The 25,414-nt window shown below is 40.4% G+C and overlaps 2 protein-coding genes across 7 annotated transcripts in view; one reads left to right on the top strand and one right to left on the bottom strand.

Moving 5' to 3' along the window:
• The window catches only part of LOC124233897 (extracellular matrix protein 2-like), a 39,720-nt gene extending 25,750 nt beyond the window's left edge, over positions 1-13,970 (bottom strand). Inside the window, exons 1-3 of one of the 6 annotated variants that reach the window (XR_006887173.1) lie at positions 13,770-13,970; positions 13,373-13,422; positions 1,357-1,666 (exon numbers count right to left, since the gene is read on the bottom strand). Coding sequence is in view for 5 of the 6 variants with exons in the window: in XM_046651180.1 (XP_046507136.1) it covers positions 1,357-1,666; positions 13,373-13,422; positions 13,770-13,884 (475 nt within the window). In the remaining variant the exon portion in view is untranslated. Of the gene's footprint in view, positions 1-1,356; positions 1,667-13,372; positions 13,423-13,626 lie in introns of all 6 variants that reach the window. The other 5 variants (XM_046651180.1, XM_046651179.1, XM_046651182.1 and 2 more) reach the window with 5 other exon arrangements.
• LOC124233902 (centromere protein P-like) overlaps positions 1-25,414 on the top strand; it is a 222,405-nt gene that overhangs the window by 169,327 nt on the left and 27,664 nt on the right. The gene's annotated exons all lie outside the window — the stretch shown is intronic.

Here is a 25,414-nt window from a genome sequence, read left to right as displayed (position 1 = left end):
ACAACATTGTGAGTGTACTAAATGCCCTTGAGTTGTACACTTTAAAATGGTGAGTTTTATGTTATGTGTATTTTACCACAATAAAAAATATATGTATATAAAACCGCTGGAAAACATTTTTGGACAATTGAGAAATGTTTAGTGTATATCTTCTATACTTTTTAGATGCATATTACCCTATATTGCATATTTCTTAAACATATTTGAGATCACATCATGTGTACTACTTTTAACTTTTTTATTTTCTGTTATTATAGCTTGGATATCTTTCCACCTAAGTAAGGAAGTTGACCTCATATTTCCTTAGCAGTTATGGCTACACTATTATTATGATGTCTTTTGAATAGGTTTCCCTGCCTCCAGACTCTTTCTTCTCCCCATCATGCTGTAAATGTGGCCTAAACTGTCTGTTTTCATGGTAATTGTATGTTATTTCTGTTAACTTTGTAGAAATAACGTCATTCAGAAATATTTGTTTTTCTGGAGACAGTGTATGAAGAGTATTAGCCACAGAATATTGCGTGGTGATATTTTCTTTTGTCTTTTGAAAGTTTTATGTAATGATAACATATGTATAATATAATTACTTTTTTCTTCTAAACCTGGAAAAATGCGGACCATTAAATACTAGTTTTTAAAAATGCCTAGTTGAGGGGGCCGGCCCCATAGCTGAGTGGTTGCGTTCACGCACTCTGCTTTGGCAGCCCAGGGTTTCACCGGTTCAGATCCTGGGCGTGGACCTAGCACTGCTCATCAAGCCATACTGAGGCAGCGTCCCACATGCCACAACTAGAAGGACCCGCAGCTAAAAATATACAGCTGTGTACCGGGGTACTTTGGGGAGAAGAAGGAAAAATAAGATCTTTTAAAAAAAGAAAAACCCTAGTTGAAATCTTTGGCAAAATTTCCCATCTTTTCGATCTTTAAAAATTTAGTAGTTTAGTCTATATAAAATAAATTCAGTGGCCTAACTCCATTTTTGGTTGAGAATATTTAATAACCGTGTGTTCATAGAATCATCTGAATAATTTATTTCTATATCTTAGATGACCAATCATGATAAATGAAAAAGCAGTTTACAAATTTATATGTATGTTATCTATATTATGATTACAACTATTTAAAATACATGGCATAGTAAACAGACTGGAAATAAATAAACCAAAATCGTAACTATGGTTTTGTAAATATAGTTGTAGGCTAACTAATTTTGTATTATAAGTACATTCCGTAAGTGATTTTTTTTAATTACGTCAAAATTTATCTTTGTACATTAAACCAAAATATACTATAATAACTTGATCTTCTTTTGAAAATTATCTTCCTAGAGGTTCTCTCTCTCATATGTTTTCTTACCTGGTAACACGTTATAGCTTGATTCTACTCCAAGAAAACTTGAAAAGGATTCAGACTTTTCCTCTGTGCTGTAATCCAGGTTAACCACGGGGAGTGCTGCTGCTGGTGTGGCCACCCTCGTGTGCTGAATTCCAAGCTGTCTGCTGGATCTGTGGGTGGGCGAGGAACCTTTCCTCACTCTTCCGTAGTACATCTTCCTCCTTTGCTTCCTAGGAGTTTCTTCATTTTGTCCAAAGTCAATTTGAAAAATGATAATCAGAAGAAAAAACAAACCTGTAAACTTCATGCTTGCTTTTTCACCATCCAGTTCCTAGAATGAGAATGAAACAGTATTTCAGAGTTAGTGGTGACTCAATTTTTACCTCTGAAAACTGGCTTGTAATTGCCTGTTTGCCCCAGCAGCATCTTTGAGAAATAACACATGTGATATATGGGCTATGTGCTATAGTATTACTGCCAAATCAGAATTTAGAATTTTTCTATCAGAATCAAAAACTTTTAACATCTTATCTTTATCTCTAGACCAGGCATGAGCAAATGTTTTCTATAAAGGACCAGATAGTAAGTATTTCAGGCTTTACGGGCCATATGTTCTCTGTCATGACTATTCCACTAGGTCCTTACAGCATGAAAGCAGATGATATGTACACAAATGGGTGTGGCTTGTGCCAATCAAGCTCTGCTTACAAAAAGAGGCAGCGGGTTGGACTTGGCCCCCGGGCTGTAGTTTGCCACCCTCTCTGGACCACATTGTTGTAGGTCTTCAGAAGTTACTCAGGAGATTTCTCTCCACCTCTCTGCCAAGTCATTCTGTGACTAACATCATCCACAACCCATTTTCCTAGCTCTTCTATTTTATTCTTTTATTCTCTAGCTTTATAATTTTCTTTGTCTGGGAGAGGGAGTGTGACTGTACCATGTAAAAACAGCAGTAAACTACCATCAGTTATGCCTGCCCTGGAGGTCCCATGGATAAGATTCAACACCATCACCGCTGTGGCCTGGGTTTGTGTCCTGGTCAGGGAACCACACCACCCGTCTGTCAGTTGTCATGCTCTGGCAGTTGCCACAGAAATACAGGTGAAATAAAGACTTATTCAGACATAGAAAAGCTGAAAGAATTCATCTGTAGCAGAATTGCACTACAAAAAATGGTAAGGTAGAAGGAAAATTATATCAAATGAAATTCAGGATCTACACAAAGGAATGAAGACCACAGGAAATTTCAATTATGTAGATAAATATTCTTTTTTTATTTTTAAACCTGTTTAAAAGATAATTGTTAATAGTCAACTGTTTAACAGTTGTGTTAATGTAATACTGTATTTTGGGGTTTATAACCTAAGTAGAAGTGAAATGTAGGACAACAGAAGCATAAAGGAGGAAGGAGGAATGTACATAGACTGCTGTGTGGTTCTTATACTGTAAGCAAAGTGGAGTGATGACACTTGAAGGTAAACTGTGATGTGTTCAAGATGCACACTGTGAGCCCTGAGGTAACCACTGAACAGAAAGAGCTACAGCTCATAAGCCAATAAAGGAGCTAAAGTGGAATAATAAAAGATAATCCAAAACATTATGTATAAATCATGTTAAATGTAAATTCATTAAATGCCACAATTAAAATGCAGAGACTCTCCTATATGCTGCCTATGAGAAACTCCTGCTAACTATAAAGATACAAATGGATTAAAATCAAAAAGATGGAAAAATATATGCCATCATAACACTAATCAAAATAAAAGTGGAATGGCTATATTAATAAAACATGAAGAAGAATATCACCAAGCATAAAGAGAGCCGTTGTGTAGTGATAAAGGGATCTATTCTTCATGAAGACAGAACAATCCTAAACTTTTATACACTGAACAGTACAGTTTGAAAATACGTGGAGCAGAATCTGGTAGAACTGCAAGAAAAAATAGACACATCTACTCGAAATTTCTACTTTCCTGTCTAAAATACTGATTTTAAAAACACTAGATCGCTTGCAAGTTAAAACACTGAGGTACCACTACGTACCTATGAGAATGCCAGAATCAAGAACCCTGACACCAAATGCTAGTGAGAGTGTGGAGCAACAGGAACTTTTACTCTTTGCTGGTGGGAATGCAAAGTGGCACAGTCACTTTCGAAGACAGTTTGGCAGTTTCTTGTAAAACAAAACATACTATTACCCTACAATCTAGAAGTCACACTCCTTGATATTTCCCCAAATGAGATGAAAATGTATGTCTACACGAAAGCCTGCACTCAAATGTTTACAGCAGCTTTATTCACAATTGGGAAAACTTAGAAGCAACCAAAATGTCCTTCAGTGGGTGAATGGATGAATAAACTGTGGTTCATCCAGATAGTGGAATATTATTCAGTGCTAAAAAGGAATGAGCTACCAAGTCATGAAAAAACATGGAGGACCCTTAAATGCGTATGCCTAAGTGAAAGAAGCCAACCTGAAAAGACTACATACTGCATGATTGCAATTCTGATATTCTGGAAAAGGCAAACTGTGGAAACAGTAAAGCAATCAGTGGTAGCCAAGGGTTGGTGTTGAGGAGAATGATGAATAGATGGAGCAAAGAGGATTTTTAAGGCAGTGAAAATATTCTGTATAATACTATAATGATGGATACCTGTCATTATACATTTGTACAAACCCATAGAATGTACTACACCAAAGTGAAGTGTAATGTAAATTATGGACTTGGTGATAATGATGTGTCAATGTACGTTCATCAGTTGTAACTTACTGTGAACATAAACCTGATAATTGCCATATATTAAAAACTTATTGCTAACATCATGCTTAATTGTGAAATAGTGTTTTCCTCTTAAGATCAGGAACAATGAAAGGAATATCTGGTCTCACCACTTCTAGTCAATATTTTACTGGATGTCCTAGCCAGTATAGTAAGGTAAGACTAAGAAATAAAATGCATCCAGATTGGAAAGGAAGAAGTAAAACTGACTTTATTCACAAATGTCCTGGTCATCTATGTAGAAAATCCTATATCGCCTACAAAACAAAGCACCTACAACCAATAAGAGAGTTTAGCAAGGTTTCAGGATACAAGATCAATATACAGAAATCCAGATTATTTCTATATGCTAACAACAATCAGGAAATAAGGATAAAAATACTACATCATTTATAATAGCATAAAAATGTGAAATACTATATTACACTTCTTTAGAAGATCGCTGCCCTGAAAACCATAAAGCGTTGCTGAGATAAGGACCACCTGTATATGGGGTATAAACTGTGTATATAGGTCAGATGACTCAGTTATACATTCTCAGTTCTCCCCCAAATTAATCTATACATTTGTCACAAAGCCAATCAAAATTCTAGAAGCCTTTTTTTAGTTGAAAGGTTATTCTCAATTATATGGAAATGCAAAGAACCTAAAATAGCCAAAGCAACTTTGGAAAAAAGAAGAAATTTGGAGGACTAACACTACCTTTGAATAGTTATTATGAAGCTAGAGAAATAGAGATAGTGTGATATTGGTGTTAAGATAGACAGGTAAATCAATGGAACAGAACAGAGAATTCAGAAACTAAACACGTATGGTCAGTTGGTTTTCAACAGAGGTATCAAAACAGTTTAATGTAGAAAGGGTGATCTCAACACATAGGACTGGGGCAATTGCATGGTCATATACAAAACACAACACAAAAATTGATCATAGATAAATGTGAGAGCAAAAGGTATAAAACTTGTAGGAAAAAAAAGAAAATTTTGGTGACCTTGGGTTTAACAGAGATTTCTTAAATATGACAATAAAAAGCATGAAATATTTTTAAAAATAAATTGCACTTCATCAAAATTTGATCTTTTTCTCTTCAAAAAGTGCTGTTAATGGGGCCGGCCAGGTGGCATAGTGGTTAGGTTCATGCACTCCGCTTTGGTGGCCCGGGGTTTGCAGGTTTGGATCCTGGGCTCGGACCAGCACCACTCACTCATCGGGACATGCTGTGGCACATTGCACGTAAAATAGAGGAAGATTGGCACAGATGTTAGCTCAGGGCCAGTCTTCCTCAAGCAAAAAGAGGAAGGTTGGCAACGGATGTTAGCTCAGGCCAATCTTCCTCACAAAAAAAGTGAAAACAAAACACTGTTAAGAACATGGAAAGACATGTCACATAGTGGAAAAATATTTTTGAAATATATATTCAAAGGACTTGAATCAAGAACAAGGAGTCTTACAACTCAATCATAAGAAAAACAACCCAATTTTTAAAACAGTCCAAAGCTGTGAACACACTTCACCAAAGAAAATACACAAATGGTAAATGAGCATGTGAAAAGATGCTCAACATCATTAGTCATTAGGGAAAAGGAAATTAAAACTTCAGTGAGCTTCCACTACACACCTACAGAAATCACTAAAATTAAAAAGACAGGCTCTAGCAAGTGCTGACAAGTATATGGAGTAACTAGAATTCTCATACAATACTGTTAGTAATGTAAAACGGCATAAACATTTTTAGAAGACAGTTTGGCAGTTTCTTCAAAAGTTAAACATGCACCTATCATTTCCCTAGCTATTCCATTCCTGGATATTTACCCAAGCGAAATGAAAGCACATGTCCACACAGAGAGTCGTGTACAAATGTTCATAGCAGCTTACTTTGTACTAGACAAAAAGTAGAAGCCATCTAAATGCCCATCAGTGTGTTAGTGGATAAACAAATTGTAACATATCTATACAGTGGAATACTGCTTAGCAGTCACCGTGGGTGAATCTCAAAATAATTATGTTGAATAAAAGAAGTTTTACATAAAAGGACACATACATGATTCCATTTATATAAAACTGTAGAAATGCAAACTTTTCTATAGGGAAAGTGTATCCGTGGTTGTCGTGAGACGGGGAGTGGGTTTGTCAGGCAGGCAGCTGGAGGAGACTACCAAGGGTCATGAGGGAACTTTAGGGGGTGATAGACATTTATTTTGTTGATTGTGGTCATGATTTTACAGGTACACTTTAAATATGCACACTTTAATTTTTCATTGTCTCCACCACTGTGTTTTGATAGGACTACCAATTCAATATTCAGAATAAGGGAGTGGCTTTGGAATCACATGTCTAAATCACATAATGAGTAAGATCCACAACCCTAGCTGGTCTCAGCTACTTAGCAATGTTGTGTGATCTCAGGTCTTTCCTCAGGCAGAAGTGAAGCCATAGCAGGGAGGACCTTGAGGACCAGGCTGTAGGGTTGACAGTAGCTTAGATCAGGGTCAGGAAATTAGGAATCAAAGGCCAAATTGGGCCTGCTGCTTGCTTTTGGACAGCCCACAATGTAAAAATAGTTTTTACATTTTTAAATGATTTTAAAGTTTAGGAGAAGAATAATATCTCATGAGAGATGAAATAATATGAAATTAAAATGTCAATATCCAGGGGGCCAGCCCCATGATGTAGTGGTTAAATTTCAGTGAGCTTTGCTTCAGTGGCCCAGGTTCGTGGGTTTGAATCCTAGGCTTGGCCCTACACCACTTGTCAGCCATGCTGTCGGCGTCCCACATACAAAATAGGTGAAGATTGGCACAGATGTTAGTTCAGGGCAAATCTTCAGCAAAGAAAAAGTCACTATCCATGTGTAAAGTTTTATTGGAACAACCATGCTCATTTGTTGTGTATTACTTATGACTGCGTTTGCACCACCGTGACAGAGTTGGGTAGCTGGGCAGAGACTAAGTGTGTACTGCAAAACCTAAAATAGTTTGCATCAAAAGTTTGCCAAGTCGTGGTTTACAGCAGTGCTTCTCAACCAGGGATGATTTGCCCCCAGGGGACATTGGCAATGTCTAGACATGTTTTCCCTAGTCACAATTGGGAGGGGCGCTCCAGACTTCCAATGTGTAGAGGCCAGTGATGCTACTAAACATCTCACAGCACCTGGGAGAGCCTGCCACCACAGAGTTAGCCAGCCCAAGATGTCAGTAGTGCCGAGATCGAGAAACCCTGGTTTAGAGAAATAGAGTTACTGAAACTTTTTCAAGATAGGCACATGTTGTTTATAGGCAAAATCGAATGAATTGTAACTAGATGGGGTCTTTTAGTGCTTAGTTATAAATAAATCATCATTTCCAGATGGTAATCTCTTTCCCAAGATTTTCGCCTAACTCAAGATAGTCTTTTCTTTTGATCTGAGTCTCCTGCATGTGCACACGTTGTCAGGATTGCATGATTTCTGATTCTGCGTTCAGTTTGTATTTCTGTTGTGCTCAAGTGATCCTGTTGTTCCCTAGCAATCTGTGTCATTTATAATGCTGCTTCACTGTATAGAACGCAGATTTCGAATAAATCGTTGATGACATGTATTTTTCCAGTGATGGGGAATTCTGTCTCTCCTTAGGCCTCACATCCCTGTTTAGACGGCTCTGTCAGAAGGGTCTTCCTTAGGTTGAGCTGCAATGTGCTGTCCACATGAGAGCCCATAAGAGATTAAAGAGTAAAGCCATGTCCACACAGTTTTCTCTCTCCTGAATTCTACATCTTTTAGATCAGTGCTTATAAAAACATGTTTAAATTTATAAAAATAGGACATATTTTTAAAATCAAAATGATACATATCTGTATAAGGCAGAAAAGACAAGTTGCCTTAATCATAACTCATAGTTTAGTTCAAGGGTAAGCACACTTTTTATTCAAGGTTCATAGAGTAAATATTTTTGGCTCTGCAGGCCAACGGTCTCTATTGAAACTACTCAGGTTTGCAATTGTAGCCCAAAAGTAGCCATAGATGATAGGTAAATGGATAGGCATGATTGTGTTCTGATGGCCCTTTGTTTAAAAGACAGGATTTGGCCCATGGGCCATAGTTTCCTAGTTTATTGTATCTTTCATGACCCCCTCTAAACATAAATGGAATTGTTGGCTATATATTATGCTGCACCCTATTTTCTTCCTTGCAGTGATAAATTGTGGACATATATGCCAATGTATATAATTCTGTCTGGTCTATGTACTCCATTTTCATCCTATAAGTTATTTAACAAACATTTTGGTGATACGTATTTAATTTTCTCTGATTTTTCACTATTCAAAGCATTCTTGTGCACATATCTCCTGGAAGTATTTTTGTGTTCTTAATTTTAATTGTTAATTTACAAATAATTTAATAAGAGAGTCTTCATTGTTTTTGAACTATATTAACCCTTGTGTTTATTTTTGGATGTAGTTTAATATTTATAAATCACTTTGGTTATGTTTTTTAATATATTTTGAGGTTATGTCATAGGGATATACAGGTTTAGAATTATTATTTCTTTCTGGTGCTTTTATTTTTAGGTACTTTCTGTATCTCTAATAGTGTTTTTTATCATAAGATCTACTTTAATAATATAGTAACTTTCTTTTGGTTAATGTCTGCTTAATACATTTTTTGCATCATTTTACTTTCAGCCTTTCTATAGTCTTATATTTTCAGTATACTTTCTATTAGCACATTGTATTTTTTAATGCATTCTAACAATCTTTGTCTTTTAATGGGAACGTTTAGTCTATATTTAATGTAACACTTATGTTGGATTTAAATCTGTTCTCTGACTATTTGCTTTTTATTTGTCCTGGCTGTTCAGTGTTTTGTTTTGTTTTGTTTTGTTTCGTTCTTGTTTGCTTTCTTTTTACCTGATTGCTTAGTTTTTATTATTCCCTTAGTAATTATATACTTTTCACTATTCTGTTCTTTGTAGCAATTACCACATACATCATTGATTTATCAAGTCTAATATAAGTTAGTACCTTTAGCTCTTCCTGGACAATGTAAGAACCAGGACAAATTTTCACTTACCTCATCCTGGCACACTTGCTGCTTTTGTCGTATGTTTTAATTCTTTATATGTTGCACCCTCAAGGTTATTATTATTATTATTTTATACTCAAAGTTTCCTCAGATCAGGCTCTCTCAACCTTAGCACTACTAATATTTGGGTTAGATAATTCTTCTCTGTGGTGTGGCTGGCCTTTGTATATTTAGTAGCATCCCTGACGTCTACCCAATAGATGCCACTAGCACCTTCCCCTCGGTTATGACAACCAAAAATGTCTCCAGACATTACCAGATGTGTCCTGGGAGGTGGAGGGAATCATCCTGCCCTCAGATGAGAACCCCTGATTTATATTCACCTAAACATTTATCCTTTTGGTTTCTTCTCATTCCTCCCTGCATCTCAATCTTCTATCAGGATTATTTTCTTTCTGATTGAAGAACACCTTTTAGTAATTCCTTTAGTGCAGGACTACTGATGACCAATTCTTTGTTTGTCTGAAATGTTTATATTTTATGTTCATTCTGAAAAGGTATATTTGCTAGATATGGAATTCCAGGTTGACAAATGTTTTCTTTCAGCATTTTGAAGATTTTGTTCCAATGTCTTCTTGTTTCCATAGTTTCTATAACAGTCATCTGTCAATCTAATAATTATTTCTTCTTTAAAAGTAGCTTTCTTTCTGTCTGCTTTTAAGATGTTCTCTTCTGCTTTGGTTGTCAGCTGTTTTACTCTGTTGTACATAGATATGATTTTCTTTTTTTATCCTGTTTGGGATTCGTAGCACTTCTTGAATCTATGGCCTGATGTTCATCAATTTTGGAAACTCCTTAGCCCTTATCTTGTCAAATTGTACTTTTCTACTTCTCTCTCCTCTTTTTAGAACTACAATTACATGGATGATAGCCTTCTCATTATGTCTTTAATGTCTCTTTCCCTCCCTTGTGTTTTCACCTTTGTGTCACTCCGTGATTCACCCTGTTTATTCTTCTGTCTTCCGATTCACTAGTTATTTCTTCAGCTGTGGTTCATCTGCTATTAAGTCCGTCCATTGTCTTCCTTGTTTCTGTTATTGTGTTTTTTTTCTTTTCAAGGTTTCAGTGGGTTCTTATTGTTTCTGATTCTCTACTGAAATTTTCAATCTTGTCTTTTTTGAACACATGAATCACGTTTATCTTCAAGTCTGTGTCTGAAGACTCCGTTTTCTGGACCCTCTATATGTCTATTTCTATTGTCAGTTATTTCTTTAGGCTTTTAGCCGTGTTGTTATGTCTCATGGCTTTTGATTGAGTGCCAGACATTTATATGAAAAATCATGAAAATACTTTGAAGCCTGGGATGATATAGTCTTTATCCCAAAAGGATTTACTTCTGCTCTGGGCATGAAGGTAAGGACACTGCCAATCACAGACTGAGTGATTTAAAGCTGAGCTTCACTAGACCCAGTTACGAATTACACTGTGGATTCCAGCCAAAGCCTGGTGTGTCACCGGCATCACTTTTCCTGCCACCCAAGCCGCTTGCCAGGCCCTGCTCCTCGAGGTTGGTTTCTCTCTCACCTCATGAAGCTGTTTTAAAGCTACACTAAGCTTTTCAGCCACCTCTTCTGAATCCACAGATGCCTCCAGAAGAAAAACTCTTCCAGACCTCTTCAGGTTTCAGTCCTATCCTAAAGATTAGCCCTGTTATTTTTCCTATCATGTCTAGTTATTCTCAGCAGGTGGATTCATCTGAATTGCCTAGTCTGCCATCAGAAGCAGAAGTTCCCTCAGGTTAATTTTATTTCCTGCTGAAATATATCCTCTTCTCCTAAGAGAATGTTTTGGGTTGTAAAAATTTTGAATTCTTAGATATCAGAAAATATCATTCTGCTTAGTGGAAAGAGAATTATGATTTTTTTTTTTTTTTTGAGGAAGATTAGCACTGAGCTAACTGCCACCAATCCTCCTCTTTTTGCTGAGGAAGACTGGCCCTGAGCTAACATCCATGCCCGTCTTCCTCTACTTTATATGTGGGACGCCTGCCACAGCATGGCTTGCTGAGCGGTACCATGTCTGTACTGGGGATCTGAACTGGCGAACCCCGGGCCACTGAAGCAGAACATGTGAACTTAACTGCTGCACCACTGGGCCAGTCCCAAGAATTATGATTTTAAAATCACTTTCCTCCAATACTTTATAGATACTGTTCCATTAATTTCTTATATCTAGTCTCACTGATGAGAAGTTTAACTTAACTCTCATTCTCATCTCTTTGTAAGAGATCTTTTTTCCCCTCTCTCTATAAAAGTTTTTTTCAGATTTTCATCTCATCATTAATATTCACAAATTTTACTATAATGTATAGGGTTTTTTCTTTTAATTTATTCTTCTTGGGATCTTTTAATCTAATGACTTCTTTCTTTTCCACACAAGCTCTCTTTTGCTTAGTTCTCTCCCATACCTATTCAAGGTTACATTTTCCCTCTTTAAATTCATTCTTATCGTCTCTATCTTTGAAGGACTCCTCACAGTTTCTGTCTCACTGGGAGCAACACTTCTTATTTCCTAGTGCAGCTGTATATTCAGTGTGTATTTGTTGGTAATATATCTTCTATTATTTCTAGAGGTTTGGTCAGAGAAGAGAGAGTGATATCTGCTTAGTTTACCCTCTTGAATTGCAGTGGTTCTTTTTACAACTTCATCCAGCAGAATCATCCTCCTCTAGTTGGGCTGTACTTGGATCCTGTTCTGACTTGCCACCATGTTTCCTAGCTCAGCAAATAGCAGCCTGGAAAGTCTCTTCATATTGTCTTAACCTCAGCATGCAAACTTTGGTTCACTACACATGTACATTGATTAGTCATTTCAGAACCTGTGCTATATAGGCCATTGAAATAAAGCTATATTAGAACAACTTTTTGTTATCTGCTTTAGTTTTAGAAAAACTAACATGCAGAATGTAAGGAAGGAGCAAATCCCTTAGCTGATAAGCAGCTGAAGTCACAAAAGTCAGTTCAGAGAGCCAGCTGCTACGTGAGAAAGGAATAGGAGAAGCAGCAGGGACACATATGAGATGAGCGCCGGCCTGTGAGACAGGCTGAAGTAGACCTGCGAGTGACAGGGGGCGTGGGCTCTGAAAGAGAGTGTGAACGCCACGCTTGCACAAGACACATCCACGGAAATGTTCTTGCTCTGTCGTCGTATGACAGAGTCTCCATCCTGTGGTGGGCAAGAGTTATGAGTACTCAGGCCCTGCACCCGAGGCTCTGGAGGTAAGCTCCATGAGGGTCCCAGCGCCCTGCTGTCCCAGGCTCCTGTGAGCACCCGCCCAGCAGGCACTGCCTGAGGTCTCTCTCTCTCAGGATCCCAGCCTGGAAACCGTCTCCCTTCATCTTTCTCTTTTTTTTCCACCCAAATTGGCTTACTTATTACTTATCCAGAAATCTGAATAGATATGTATAGAAGTAAATTTACAGAACTACCTTAATTTTAACAAAATCAGAATCTAAATAGTCTCATTGAAATTTTTAAATAATTTTTATGGAATGGGCTTTCAATTCAATTTTACAATTGATGCCTAGGTCTGTTATTTTCAGTGATTTGTAGAATTTCACAATGCATTTAGTATTTACTTTAGTCCGCAACTTTGCAATTGAGTGAATATGTTTCTAGAAGTAAAATTTTATGGCACTGTAACCACAGGAGGATTATTTTAATGAAGTAAATTTTTCCTTCTGTAACTTACTATGTTTATCTGAACATTAAAGATCGTCTGTGAATCTTGGTTAACTTACTTTTTTTCTCTGTCTAAAGGTTTTCATCAACTGTCTTAAGTAGGCTTTTAAAATACTAAATTAGAGTTTAAACTTATACGTGAAGCCATGAGATGTCTATTATCCCTTTTAACTTTACTCAGCAGTAAAAATGAAACACATTTTTAATTAATCCCTTATGTTCTTTCAGGACTTAAAAATAGAGAACAAATGAAGTTTTCAAACCAACTTAGTCTTCTACTGAGCACATAATTCTATTGAAACATACAAAATTATATTGAATCCTAATTCCATAAAATCTGATATACTTGGGAAGTATTCATCCTGGAAAAACAAGTAAACAGAATAATGCACACTTTAAAATCTATTAGTAGAAGCTATTTTCCTCAAATGTTAAACATACTTGCAAAATAAAACACCCCGATGTTAAAACCATTCCACATGCTTTAGTAGAAACTTAAAATTTAAAACTTTTTTACCTGGAAATCTAAACTAAGTAGGCTTTGCTTGGTGTCATTTAAGTCTCCAGCTGAAAATGAAACAAAACCAGAGCTTTTCTCAAAACAAAGAAAGGACGGAAGGGAATGTTGAAAAATGTTAACTGACTTCTTAGTGAAATCTAAAATAACTGCTTCCCTTGGGGATAAATGCCTTTCAGTTCTTTGTGCAGAAAATCAGCCAAGAGAGTAACCAGGGAAAATGGTTACCAAGGGAAATATTTTTTCTAACTCACAGGAAAAGTGGAAAGCAGCGGCAGGGGGAGAAAACGTCTGTCTGTAGGCTGGGAAGGCAGAGCTGGAAGCCTGGACGCGGAGCTTGACTGAGAAATGTGGGTGTTCGTAGACTATTTGCGTGAAAAAAGCTTCTTGTTCATACCAGCCGGCGTGACCCCGCTTGAGCTCTTGGGACTGCAGAGATGCCAGTGCTGCCAAGGTCGAGGACTCTGCATTCCTGGGGCGCCTCTGATTGGGCTATTTAACTCTCTCCACATCTCGCTGCTGCCTACCCTCGCCTCACACACACAGTATTGTTACCAAAAAGCTGTTACTTATTAATGTCACTGGAAATTATGTAACTTCCAGCTTGAAGCAGTAACAGGAAAATGTTCAAGGGAGCTGAGAGTCATCTGATGACAGTCACCCTGGCCAGTCAGGTGTCTGCTTTGCCCTCGGTTTCTTCGTCTGCAAGTAAGCAGGTCAGCGACCGGTCAGAGTTGCAGGCCCGCCCTGCTGCTGCGGGGACCTCGCACGAGTCACTGCTGTTTCTGACTGAAGTTTACTCTTCTGTACAGAGGGGATGATAGTGCCTCCCTTTCAAAGTCTTGTGCAAATAAAATGAATAACATATACAAAGTGCCTGTCAAAGACTAGGTAATTCTATAATATCTATTGTTTAATTTTTATTCTTCTACCTCAGGAGTCCAAATTATTTGACAGAGAGGAGCTACATCTTTGTTTTCCCAAAATGACCTGGATAGATCAAGTCAAGATGACAGACTACGCAAATGGGCCACCAAATTCCTAAAAATAACAACTATACATATTTTTTAAAATGTACAAGTGCACTGAAAAACAGTTAGTACTATTAGAAGACCAGACATTTTGAGAAATTCCTTAAGGACTGAAGGCAGATAGGCTGTCTGTGGGAGAGGACAGCTCCGTGGGTGTTCCAGCCTTAGAAATTACAGATCCTGGGAAGGGTGAAGCTCACTGGGAAACTGCACTCAAGGGTCAGGACAGACGACCCCAGTCCTCGTGACATCTCCAGGCCTTGTTCCTGGTATTAGGCATCTGCCCCTGAAGTGAATCCGTGTTCTCATCCACTTGGCCTTGGGTGATGGGTGGAACGGGGAGCTCCGTGTTCAGAATCCAGACTCGCTACTAGCACTCCTCAGTACAAGCACAGAGTTGACCATCTCCACCCCCGTGTTGAGAGCTTTTGGTGATTGCCTAACCCTGTTACTGCTTACTCGAGAGCAGATAGCCCAGGATCATCAAACATTTGGGAAGATTCTAACATTCGAGATGGGAGTCCCTCCTCACCTCCCCCCCAAAAATATATAGGCACAATCAGGAAAGAGTTTTGGAAACTAAATCAACAATGAAATGCCACCACACACCTATTAGAATTGCAGAAGTCTAAAACATTGACAACACCAAATGCTGGCAAGGCTGTGGAGCCACAGGAAGTCTTGTTCACGGCTGGTGGGAATGCAAAACAGTGCAGCCACTTTGGAAGAGAGTTTGACGGTTTCTTATGAAAATAGACATATGAGTTGAAAACTTATGTCCACACAAAAACCTGCACATGGATGTTTATGGCAGATTTATTAATAATTGCCGAAACTTGGAAGCAACCAAGATATCCTTCAGTAGGAGCATGGATAAATAAACTGTGGTCCATCCAGAAAATGGAATACGATTCAGTGCTAAGAAGAAATGAGCTGTCAAGCCATGAAAAGACATGGAGGAACCGGGAATGTCCATCATTAAGTGAAAGAAGCTAATCTGAAAAGGCTGCATGCTGTGTGATTCCAACTGTGTGACATTCTGGGAAAGTCAAAACTGGGGACAGTACAAGATCAGTGGTTGCCTGGAGTTAGGGAGGAGAGGGCTGACTAAGTGGAGCACAGGGGATTTTTGGGGCAGTGAAACTACTATATATTATAGTGCTGGACACATGTCATTGTACAGTTTTCTAAACACATAGAATGTCCAACACCCGGAGTGAGCCCTAATGTAACAATGAATTTGGGTGATGATGTGTCAGTGTAGGTTTATCAGTTGTAGCAAATGTACCCTCTGGGGGGGATGTTGATAATTGGGGGGGGGGGGGGGCTGGAGATTATGGGAAACCTCTGTATGTTCCTTTCTATTATGCTCTGAAACTGAAACTGCTCTAAAAAAATAGTCTTTAAAAAAATGTGGCCTGATTTGAAATACATACATTATTTTGGAAGGAAAAAAAATGCTAGTGTCATGCAGTGTTGGACATATTGTTTAGGGCAAACAGAAACTTAGATTCTTTGAGGACCACTTAACAGGAGCTATACTCTGTCCCAGCATTTCACTTCTAGGAATCCACTATAGAAACACTTCTTTCTCTGTGTGCCTCTAGGAAGGTACTTGGAAGCATTATAATCATGAAAAAAAAAAGAAGGAAACAACCATGGTATGCTGATGGGGAACAATGGGCTGCCGTAGAGCCAGGTAGAGAGACTAAAGAAGCTGTTCTACGGGTTGCAGAGTTGTCCACAGTATACCAGAGGAAACTGCAATTTCAACACAGTACCTGTGCTGTTAGCTCACCTTCTCTTAATTTAGCATCTTCCTAGAGAATAAATAATAGTCGTTATCTCTGGGTGATGGAATTATAGGGGGAATTTACTGTAATTCTGCATTTTTATAATGTTTTGAGGTTTTTATAACCAGATCAGCAAAAGAATAACTTTTTAAGAGAGAGTTTAAACAATCAGAAAAAGGAGTAACTTCAGGTAGCAGTAGTGACCAAGCCAGATTGACAAGGCTGCAGACAGCCAAGCTGTGCAGTCTCTGAGGTCCCTGCTCGAAAACTCGTGGCTTATGGATGTGAGTCTTTCTGCAGAAACTATTTTAACCACAGGAGTACATGGAAAATGCTGATACTAGAGTTTCCTGCCCTTTATTATTGCAGCCATAACTGTGTCCTGAAACTTGGCACTGACAGCGATCCGCAGAGTTTGGTGTTGGTCACCAAACAGGATGTGAGCAGGTCCCTCAGCACCCAGACCACAGGGGCGGCCAGCGCAGTCCATCTCCAGAATTTGTGTTGCAGTAAAGGCACCTTTTCAGTCTGCTCACCTCTGGAGTATACAGTTCCAGTGAGCCTGTTTTTCTTTTAAGGCTGTAGTTGCTTTCCCTGTGGCAGCTTTGTAGATAACACCCAGAGGAAGCTAAATTGTAGGAATTTTAAGTAGGGCCCCTCTCAGAAATGAGAGTCTTATCTTGCTTCGTTCAGGTCTGCTCCATATCCCTTCCTCTGCCTTAGTCACATGCCATTTAGCTAATTCACACAAGTATGGCCGTTGCTTCATTTGCTTTTATCGAAGTTACCCTCTCCAAGGAATATTCACATTGAAGTGGAGCACTAATGTGGAACTCTGCCATGATAGAGTCACCCCCACCCCCGTGGGTGGACGTGATGGAGTCACCTCCTCCCCCGTGCATGGACATTTCCCCTCAACAGAATGTGCTTTTTGAGTTGTGGTGCATGTTCCAGATTGCTTTCCAAAAAGATTCTAGTAATGTGTATTCCCTCCAGAAGTATATAAAATGCTTGTTTCCTGCTACTTTATTTTTAAGTGATTTTCATATTTTTGAATAAGTCATACATACAAAGGGCAAAAATTTTCAAAGTACAGAGTTAAAAATTTCAGTTTTCTATATTCAGTACTGTCAGGTTGGGTGATTCTACCAACCTTCCCATCAAAGACAAATAAAAAAGCTGGATCACTGTAAACACATCTTAAAATCATCAGTGAGGTAAAAAAGACCGTGAGGGGCCAGCCCGGTGGCATAGCGGTTAAGTTCATGGGCCTCATTTTGGTGGCCCAGGGTTTGCTGGTTTGGCCAGGCATGGACCTACACCTGCCCTCATCAAGCCGTGCTGTGGCAGCATCCCTCACACAAAGTAGAGGAAGATTGGCACAGATGTTAGCTTAGGGGAACAGAAAAAAAAAAAGACTGTGAGGAATCACTGGGCCCATATCTGAGAGGACCCAAGAGCAGCTTTTTGCCCTGGGGGTGTTTGCCAGAAATATTAAAGAGCAAAAATATCAATGAAATGAGAACGTTATACAACAGACAAGATCCACAATGCCAAAAGCAGGGGGGTTTGAAACAAAACTAGTAAAATTGGTAGCAAAACTAATGCAGGAGAAAAGGAAAAAAGCACAGATTACCAGTATGAGGACCAGAAAAATTGCTTTCACTACAGATTCTGAAGACGTTTAAAAAAGAAGAGGACTTATGAACAACTTTATGGCAGCAAATTTAGATGATATGGGCAATTCTTAGAAAAATACAATTTAATATAACAGAAGAAGAAATAGAAAATCTAAATTATCTGTAACTACTAAGGAAATTGAATTTGTAATTTCAAACCTTCCCACAAAGAATACCAAAGGTGTATATTATTCAAAAAATTGTACCAAATAATTTTTTAAGGCCAGTGTAACCATACTACAACCTGACAAGGACATTCCAAGAAAGGAAAATTGTAGATCAATCTGACTAATGAGCATAGATTCAAATAAAACTAAAATCTGTACAACCAGAGGGACATACAACTACAATATACAAATATGTACTGGGGGGTTTTGGGGAGAAGAAGGAAAAAAAAAGAAGAAGATTGACAACAGGTGTTAGCTCAGGTGCCCATCTTTAAAAAATAAAACTAAAATCTTAGCATACCAAATCCAGCAGTATGTAAAGAGGATGATAAATCATGACTACATTGGGTTTACTCAAGAAATATCTGGTTGGTGTAGGATAAAATCCAAACGTTATATAGTCATCTTAGTGTTTAAAGAAGAAAAGAAGAGAACTCTTACTGTGCTAGATATGGAAGGGAACTCCGTAGTCTGACAGAGTGTCTGTGAAAACCACATGCTTCCACTTCTGGCTATTTGCAAGAGAAGTGGACACTTACATCCACATGAAAACTTGCACACAAATTTCAAATTTCGTACCTGCACTATTCATAACTGCCAAAATGTGGAAACCACTGAGATATTCATCAGCTGATGAATGAATAAATAAAATGTGGAAAATCGTTCAGCAATAAAAAAGAACAAAGACTGATACATGCAACAATGTGGATGAAGCTCAAAAACATTATGCTCAGTGCAAGAAGCCACGTATTGCATGATTCCATTTGTATGAAATGTCCAGAACCAGCAAATCCACAGAGGCGGAAAGTAGACAGGGGGTTGCTAGGGTGAGGAGGGTGGGAGTTGGAGTGGCAGTATGGAGAGTGGCTGCTGATGGGGTCAGAATTTCTTTCTGGAGTGATCGAAATGTTCCAAAAGTAGGTAGTGGTGATGGCTCCCAACTATGAATATACTTAAATCCACTGAATTGTATACTTTAAAAGGGGGAATTTTATGGTATGAAAATTACGTCTCTGGAAAGCTGTTATTAAAAGAATGCTCAATGGTGAAATACTGGAATACACAAGCAGTCCCCATGAAGGTCCTGGACAGTGCAGTAAAGTAAGAAAAAAAAGGTATAAGAAGAAAATTTGGTGAAGGAAGGAAAAAGCTCTTATTCATCCCAGGTAATAAGGTTGTATATGTGTGAAATCCAAAATAACTTTCAGATAAATTATTAAAATCATTTGAAGAGCTTTCCAGATACATAATATATAAAAATCAATTATATCTTCACACAGTTAGAGAATGAAATTAAGGAAAAGATTTACTTTAAATATCAAGTCTATTAAAGAATATATCAAGTACTTAAGAATAAATCTAACCAAAAAGGAGAGAGCTATCTTCAGAGAAAATGTTGAGAGAAATTAAAGAAGACAGCATGAGGAGGGGAGGTACGTCAGGGAATGGAACGTTTAGGATTGCAAAGACCATTTCTACTCGAACTGACCTGAGTGGATGCCATTTCATTCAAAATCATAACAGTTTGCCTCTTTTTTCTTTTTGGTGGAACTTGACAAATTCTAAAATGTATGTGGAAATACAAAGGTCAAAAAATAACCAAGCCGTTCTTGAGGAAGAACAAGGCTAGAGGACTTTCTGCCCTAAATATCAGCTCTCATGAGAAGCTGCAATAATGAGGACAGCCTGGTAATGACGCAGGATGAACAACAGACCAGTGGAGCAGAAAGTAGCACAAAGGGCTCGCTCACCTTTGGCTACTTGATTTTTGAGAGAAGCAGCCCTGCCAGGTGTGGGGACGCCTCTGCTCACCAGAGCGGTTTGGAGGGACTGAGGAATGAAGGCAGAAGAGACTGCAGGTGTGAAAACAGGCTGTGGATTTGTTCTGTTGTGCTTCAGACGCTAGAACCAGAATCAACGGACAGAGGACACAAGCCAGTTGATTTGGGCTGAATTTTTTATAAAACCAACTTTCGGGGCCAGCCCAGTGGTGCAGCAGTTAAGTTTGCACGTTCCGCTTCTCATTGGCCGGGGGGTTCGGTGGTTCAGATCTCAGGTGTGGACATGGTGCCACTTGGCAAAAGCCATGCTGTGGTAGGTGTCCCACATATAAAGTAGAGGAAGATGGGCATGGCTGTTAGCTCAGGGCCAGGCTTCCTCAGCAAAAAGAGGAGGATTGGCAGAAGTTAGCTCAGGGATAATCTTCCTCAAAAAAAAAAACCCAACTTTCTCATAAGCAGAACTGTCCAGCTGAGCCTCCTAGTGGGGTGCCGAGTCCACACAAAGGAAGGGTTCTACTGGGAATGCTTTAGAAGGGGCTTCTCAGACATTGGACTTGGCGATAGCATTTTAGAGCAGAGGCTCCGTGTTTCTTTGGCTCTGCTTCCTTAAGATGGTGGTGTCAGGCCACAGGGCTTGGAGCTTCCTCCTCCTCCGGGGGCTGCCCTCACCCCCTGAGTGGAGTTTGATCAGGGCTGGGCTTGGTGAAATGTCCCACGTGGGTGCTTGGGCGGCTTCCAGCGCAGGTTCTCTCTGGCCTGCCCTTGGAGTCCCAGCGTGTGGAACAGGCTGAGTCCCAGTGCTGAGCTCGTGAGGCAGAGACACATGCACCGGTGGCCTTCGTCTGGGTGTGGGGACAGACTCCAGTGAACAAGCCGTGGGACTGGAGGATGCTGGTGCTGGTCTTGATGGGAACAGGGAATTTAGTGACGTGTCCAATTCCTCGTATTGAGCACTGAACGCAGTGGAAGAGATGGCATCTGATAAAACAGTTGTTCCTGGGCCTGCCCTCCTTCCTCCTGGCTGCGTTTGGCTTCCTGTACGTCTGGGAGGCTGCAGAGGATGTAGGGACTGAGGCAGGTGTACACATGCAGGTTTACATGCTGTATTCCAGATGTGCAAACAGTTAAATACATTAGGCTGGGCTCTGTTCTCTCACTCTGACAAGAATCCTTTAGAATGACATGGAAAGCTGGGATCAGACTTAGAATCCTGAATCCTGAGAATTCGCCTCCACGGGAATGTGACAGCGCCAGGAGTGGGATTGTGGCCCAGCACACTTCCCTCCCGCCCTGTGCTGTGTGCCACCCCAAGCTGTGGCTGCTTATGTGGACACCAGGTTTCTCCTCAACCCCATACAAGCAGACCCTTTGGGTCTAGGGTTGCTCACACGCGCAGTGTGTCCTCAGGGTGACAGAGCCAGAGAAGAGGCCTGCCTGAGCCCTGGAAAGAAAGCCACTTGGGCAGGGACCTCTGGGGTGTCAGCGCACAGAGCATGATCTCAAGGAGGAGGCATGGGCTGTGAGAGCTCGTGGCTGCCTTGCTTAGTGGGAACAGTCTGGCCAGAGAAGGGCCACTGTGGAGCCCAGTTCAGAGCCCCAGAGACAGTCTCTCACCCAGTTCTAAATGTGGGACTAGGACTGGAAGCCAAGAAGTATCATGAGTGGAAACCATCCTTTTCAGGGAAGAAAATATTCTGGGTGGAGAAATAATAGGAATGTGGTAAGGACGTAAGTGTGGTAGTCTCATCGTGATGCAGCACAGTTCTCAAGGATGATGCCCTCTGGGATTCATATGTTTCAAATGTACTTTCCTCTTGAGATAAAGGAAGTGCCACCATAAGTGTAACACAAATCAAGGAAACTATTCTGAAGTCACCTGGTTTGGGGTGAACAGAAGGTGCAGCAAGTAAGCGTGTGGGAGGCAAGTGGGCGCTCACACATGACTGCGGAGAGCCTCCCTATGAACTTGCTGCGGGCCACTGCAGACCCCTCAGTCCTCCAGGCCAGTCCAGGCTGTCAATTTACACCTCCCAGGCGTCCATCCTCTGGGACTCAGTTGTCTCAAGAGTGTGACCTTTGACCCAGGCGTTAAAGAACAGCAGTGACTGCGTCTTGTGGTGTCACGGCGGAGCCTGCCTAACAGCATCCTTGAATCATGGCAGTTTGCATAATCCTAATTTGTTCTTCTTCACCTGCTAATGTACTCAAGCTTCTGTCAGCCAGAAGGAATCTTCCTATGTGCTGTCTGCCTGTCCTCAAACTGCCATCACTCCTCTTCCCATGGTCTACCCCACTTCTTGAAAAAGTCATCTGCAGGACAGGCCTCCGAGCATTCACCACCATTGTCCCTGTTCTATTGCGATTCTGCCACAGCGTTTATGGCTGTTGTAACAATGCCTTCTCAGACGGCCCAGTGGCCCCCTCAGCCATCTAATCAGCCTTCTTTCTCATCATTTTCTTTCTTTCATTCTTTCTTTGGTGAGGAAGAGTGGCCCTGAGCCAACGTCTGGTGCCAATCCTCCTCGTTTTGCTGAGGAAGATTGTTGCTGAGCTAACTTCTCTGCCCATCTTCCTGCATTTTGTATATGGGACACCACCACAGCATGGCCTGATGAGCTGTGTGTGGGTCTGCACCTGAGATCTGAACCCACGAACCCCAGGCCACTAAAGTCGAGCACGTGAACTTAACCACTATGCCACTGAACTGGCCCCCTCATCATTTTCTATTGAGTGCCCTCTTCTTGGAAGTCAATCTGCTCTTCTTCTGTCTTTCTCACTTCCTTTCTCATCATCTTCTCCTGCCCCACTTTGTCCACGTCATAAAGTCGATGTTCCCTGTCCTGCAAAGCCTCTTCTCCACCTGTCCTTGCTCGTGATCTTGTTCATGCATTAAGAAAACATCAGTGAGCACTAATCACGTTGCTTTAACATGTGCCAACAAGCTACAGATCTATTCTAAGTTCGAAACTGTTCCTGAGCTTTATGCTCAAATTGCCGACTTCCATTTGGTCAGCTTGGCTTGGCTCTCTCCCAGGTACTGCATCAGCATGTCCAGAAGAACAAGATGTTCTGTCTACCCCCAAAACTTCTTGTTCCTCCTGGATTCCTTATTGTGGATAATTCATGGAAATGCAAGATTTACCTAACCACTGGTTTTACTGGTTGGAACGGTTTTAAAATATAGTTTCACCTCTGCTTTTTATAGTTGTTTATTTAAGTTTGGGCCTGGATGGTAATGTGGGTTTATATTATATCCCTACAGCCAGGATGCTGCCTTGCTTCTCTAACCCCAACTGTCTTAACACTTGTAATATTCTGACAAGAAAGAGTTCAAGAGAGTTTAGGTTACAAGAGAAATTTTGTACAAAGAAAACCACATTTGTAGTTACAGTTTAATTTCCATTCTTAAAAACTACAGTAAGTCATTTTTTGCCATGAGAATGTGCATTCAAAGCTAAAAATGTAATGCATGTTATTCAGCACTTAAATAGTCTTGTAGAGCTTTAAGATAACCTAGGAATAGACATTTTCAGTGTGTCCATCAGCAGAAACAGGTCCTCTCCTCTTCCCGCACACCTGTACGTGATGGGGATGGGAGAAAGACAATGGAACCAGCAGCAGTGGGTTCCGCAGGCACCGCACACATGGTCTGCTGGGCAGGGTCCTTGTGTCTCAGTCACTCCTGCACCCGTGACAACATGGTTCCCCTCCAGTTTACAGAAGAGGAAAGCTGAAGCCTCTCAGGGCTGACTGAGGAACCAGGTTCAGAGTTAGATGGTTTGCCTCCCTTGCTGAGCAGTAGGAGAACTGAGAGTGACCCCAGGTTGGTCTGGCTTCTAGAGTCCCTGGTCAGCTCACCCACCATGCCCCTTCCCCCAGCACACATGGGAGGACACAGAGAACTACTTTCCACAGCCACAGCAATAGAGACCAGCACTCCTCGCCACTGTGGCTCCGTGCACCCGTGAAGCCGTGGAGGCAGATGCCCTGAGATGAAAACCAGGTTGCCTGAGTGCTTGGAGCGTGGGTGCAGCCACAGTCACTGCAGAGGGGTCGGGCCCCTTGCCTCCTGGCGAGTACTGAGGAGTCCCACCCTCCTTTGGGACAGGACTCTTATCTGCAAAGGAGGACCACTCCTGACTCCTCGGGTGTTTCTCTCTGGCGTCTTGGATGTGCCAGCCATAACCTCCAGAACTGGTCTTTTCCTATAACTTTCCTTCTGCAAACCCTGTGACCCATGCTTAGTGCGAGAAGATTACACATATGGTGGTTTAAACATTTGCTGGGAATGGGGATTCTTTTCCACTGATACACTGTCTGAGGGAGATGGCCATAAACCAGAGCAACCACAATATTTACAAAGGTATTTAGTGGAAAAGAAGACTTTGGCAGCCAGTGTGACCCATCACTCATGGGGGATAAAGTGACGCTGGCTGGAGCCTTAATAAATCAAAACGTAGTGTGTTTGTTCACGAACTCATTTTTTCCCCATTACTGGTGGGTGATATCATCTTTTTCATTTCCATTAGACTCTTTTAGTGTCCAGGAGTAGGAAAAGTTAATGTTAACTTCATTTATTATGCTGTATTTCCATTTTTAAAGAGAAATTTAATTTTAATTCAGCCAGATGTATGAATGCGGTTTTTAAACTGTTCTCAAGGATTTATGGAATTTTTATAAGAGTAGTGTTCTGGAAATTACTGACTTTCTTGTATATATGTAAGGATATTGTTTTTGAATTAAGTTCTCATTTTGCCCAAATGAAACTCTGATCTTAAAAAGAACAAAACTAAAACTCCCCCCAAAATTATAGCAGAATAGAAAATTTAGAAATTGCTAAAAAATGTAAAGAAGCCAAAATCATCCATAGTCATATCAATGTTGACATAAATAATGCATACATAATAGTATTTTAAAATATAATGCTCATCTTTGCACTATGTTTTTCTGCCAGAGCGAAGAGTTTGGGTGTTACCACTTACAGGCACAAATGTGTCTAACCTCTGTCTTGCCACAGTGGGGCAAATTAACAACATTAAAAGCAAAGAAGTATTACTCTTTTAAAAACCCGAGCCTCCCCTTTCTGCTATCCTGCTCTTTTCCTCAGCCCCTGACTGGGGTGTCATCTTTTCGGAGCAGCTTTCTCTAGCTCCACGGTCCTCCCCAGCACACTAGCCGTACCCTTTGCCAGCACTGATTTCACTCCACTTTATATTACAAATAGTGGTTTCCTCTGTTTTCCCCAAATAGTTTGTAAGTTCCTTGAGAACTTACACGTATATGTACCAGTGATTAAGTCATTCCACAAGTTTTTATTGAGTGGGTCTTGAGCTCATTGCTGAAACCTATAACAAATAAAGAAAGTTGACATAGTTCGTTCTTGCAGTCCATTAGCGTCAGTTCTCTCCGCTAAGAGAGCAGGCAGATAGATGGCTGCCTCAATGTTAGACAGTGTGCTGGTGTCTGTGGCTGGGGATGTGGGGTCGTGGACACATGCAGGCAGGAAGTACCTATCTGAAGTGGTTAGAGCGGGCTCTAGACATTCAGCACAGGATCCTCCCCTCCTTCCAACACTCAGTTCTCTTGGTTTT

The sequence above is a fragment of the Equus quagga genome, unplaced genomic scaffold (assembly GCF_021613505.1).
Source record: "Equus quagga isolate Etosha38 unplaced genomic scaffold, UCLA_HA_Equagga_1.0 270_RagTag, whole genome shotgun sequence".
NCBI classification, from domain to species: domain Eukaryota; kingdom Metazoa; phylum Chordata; class Mammalia; order Perissodactyla; family Equidae; genus Equus; species Equus quagga.
The sequence above is the reverse complement of the archived record's forward strand: the minus strand, read 5'-3'. Positions and strand labels throughout refer to the sequence as shown.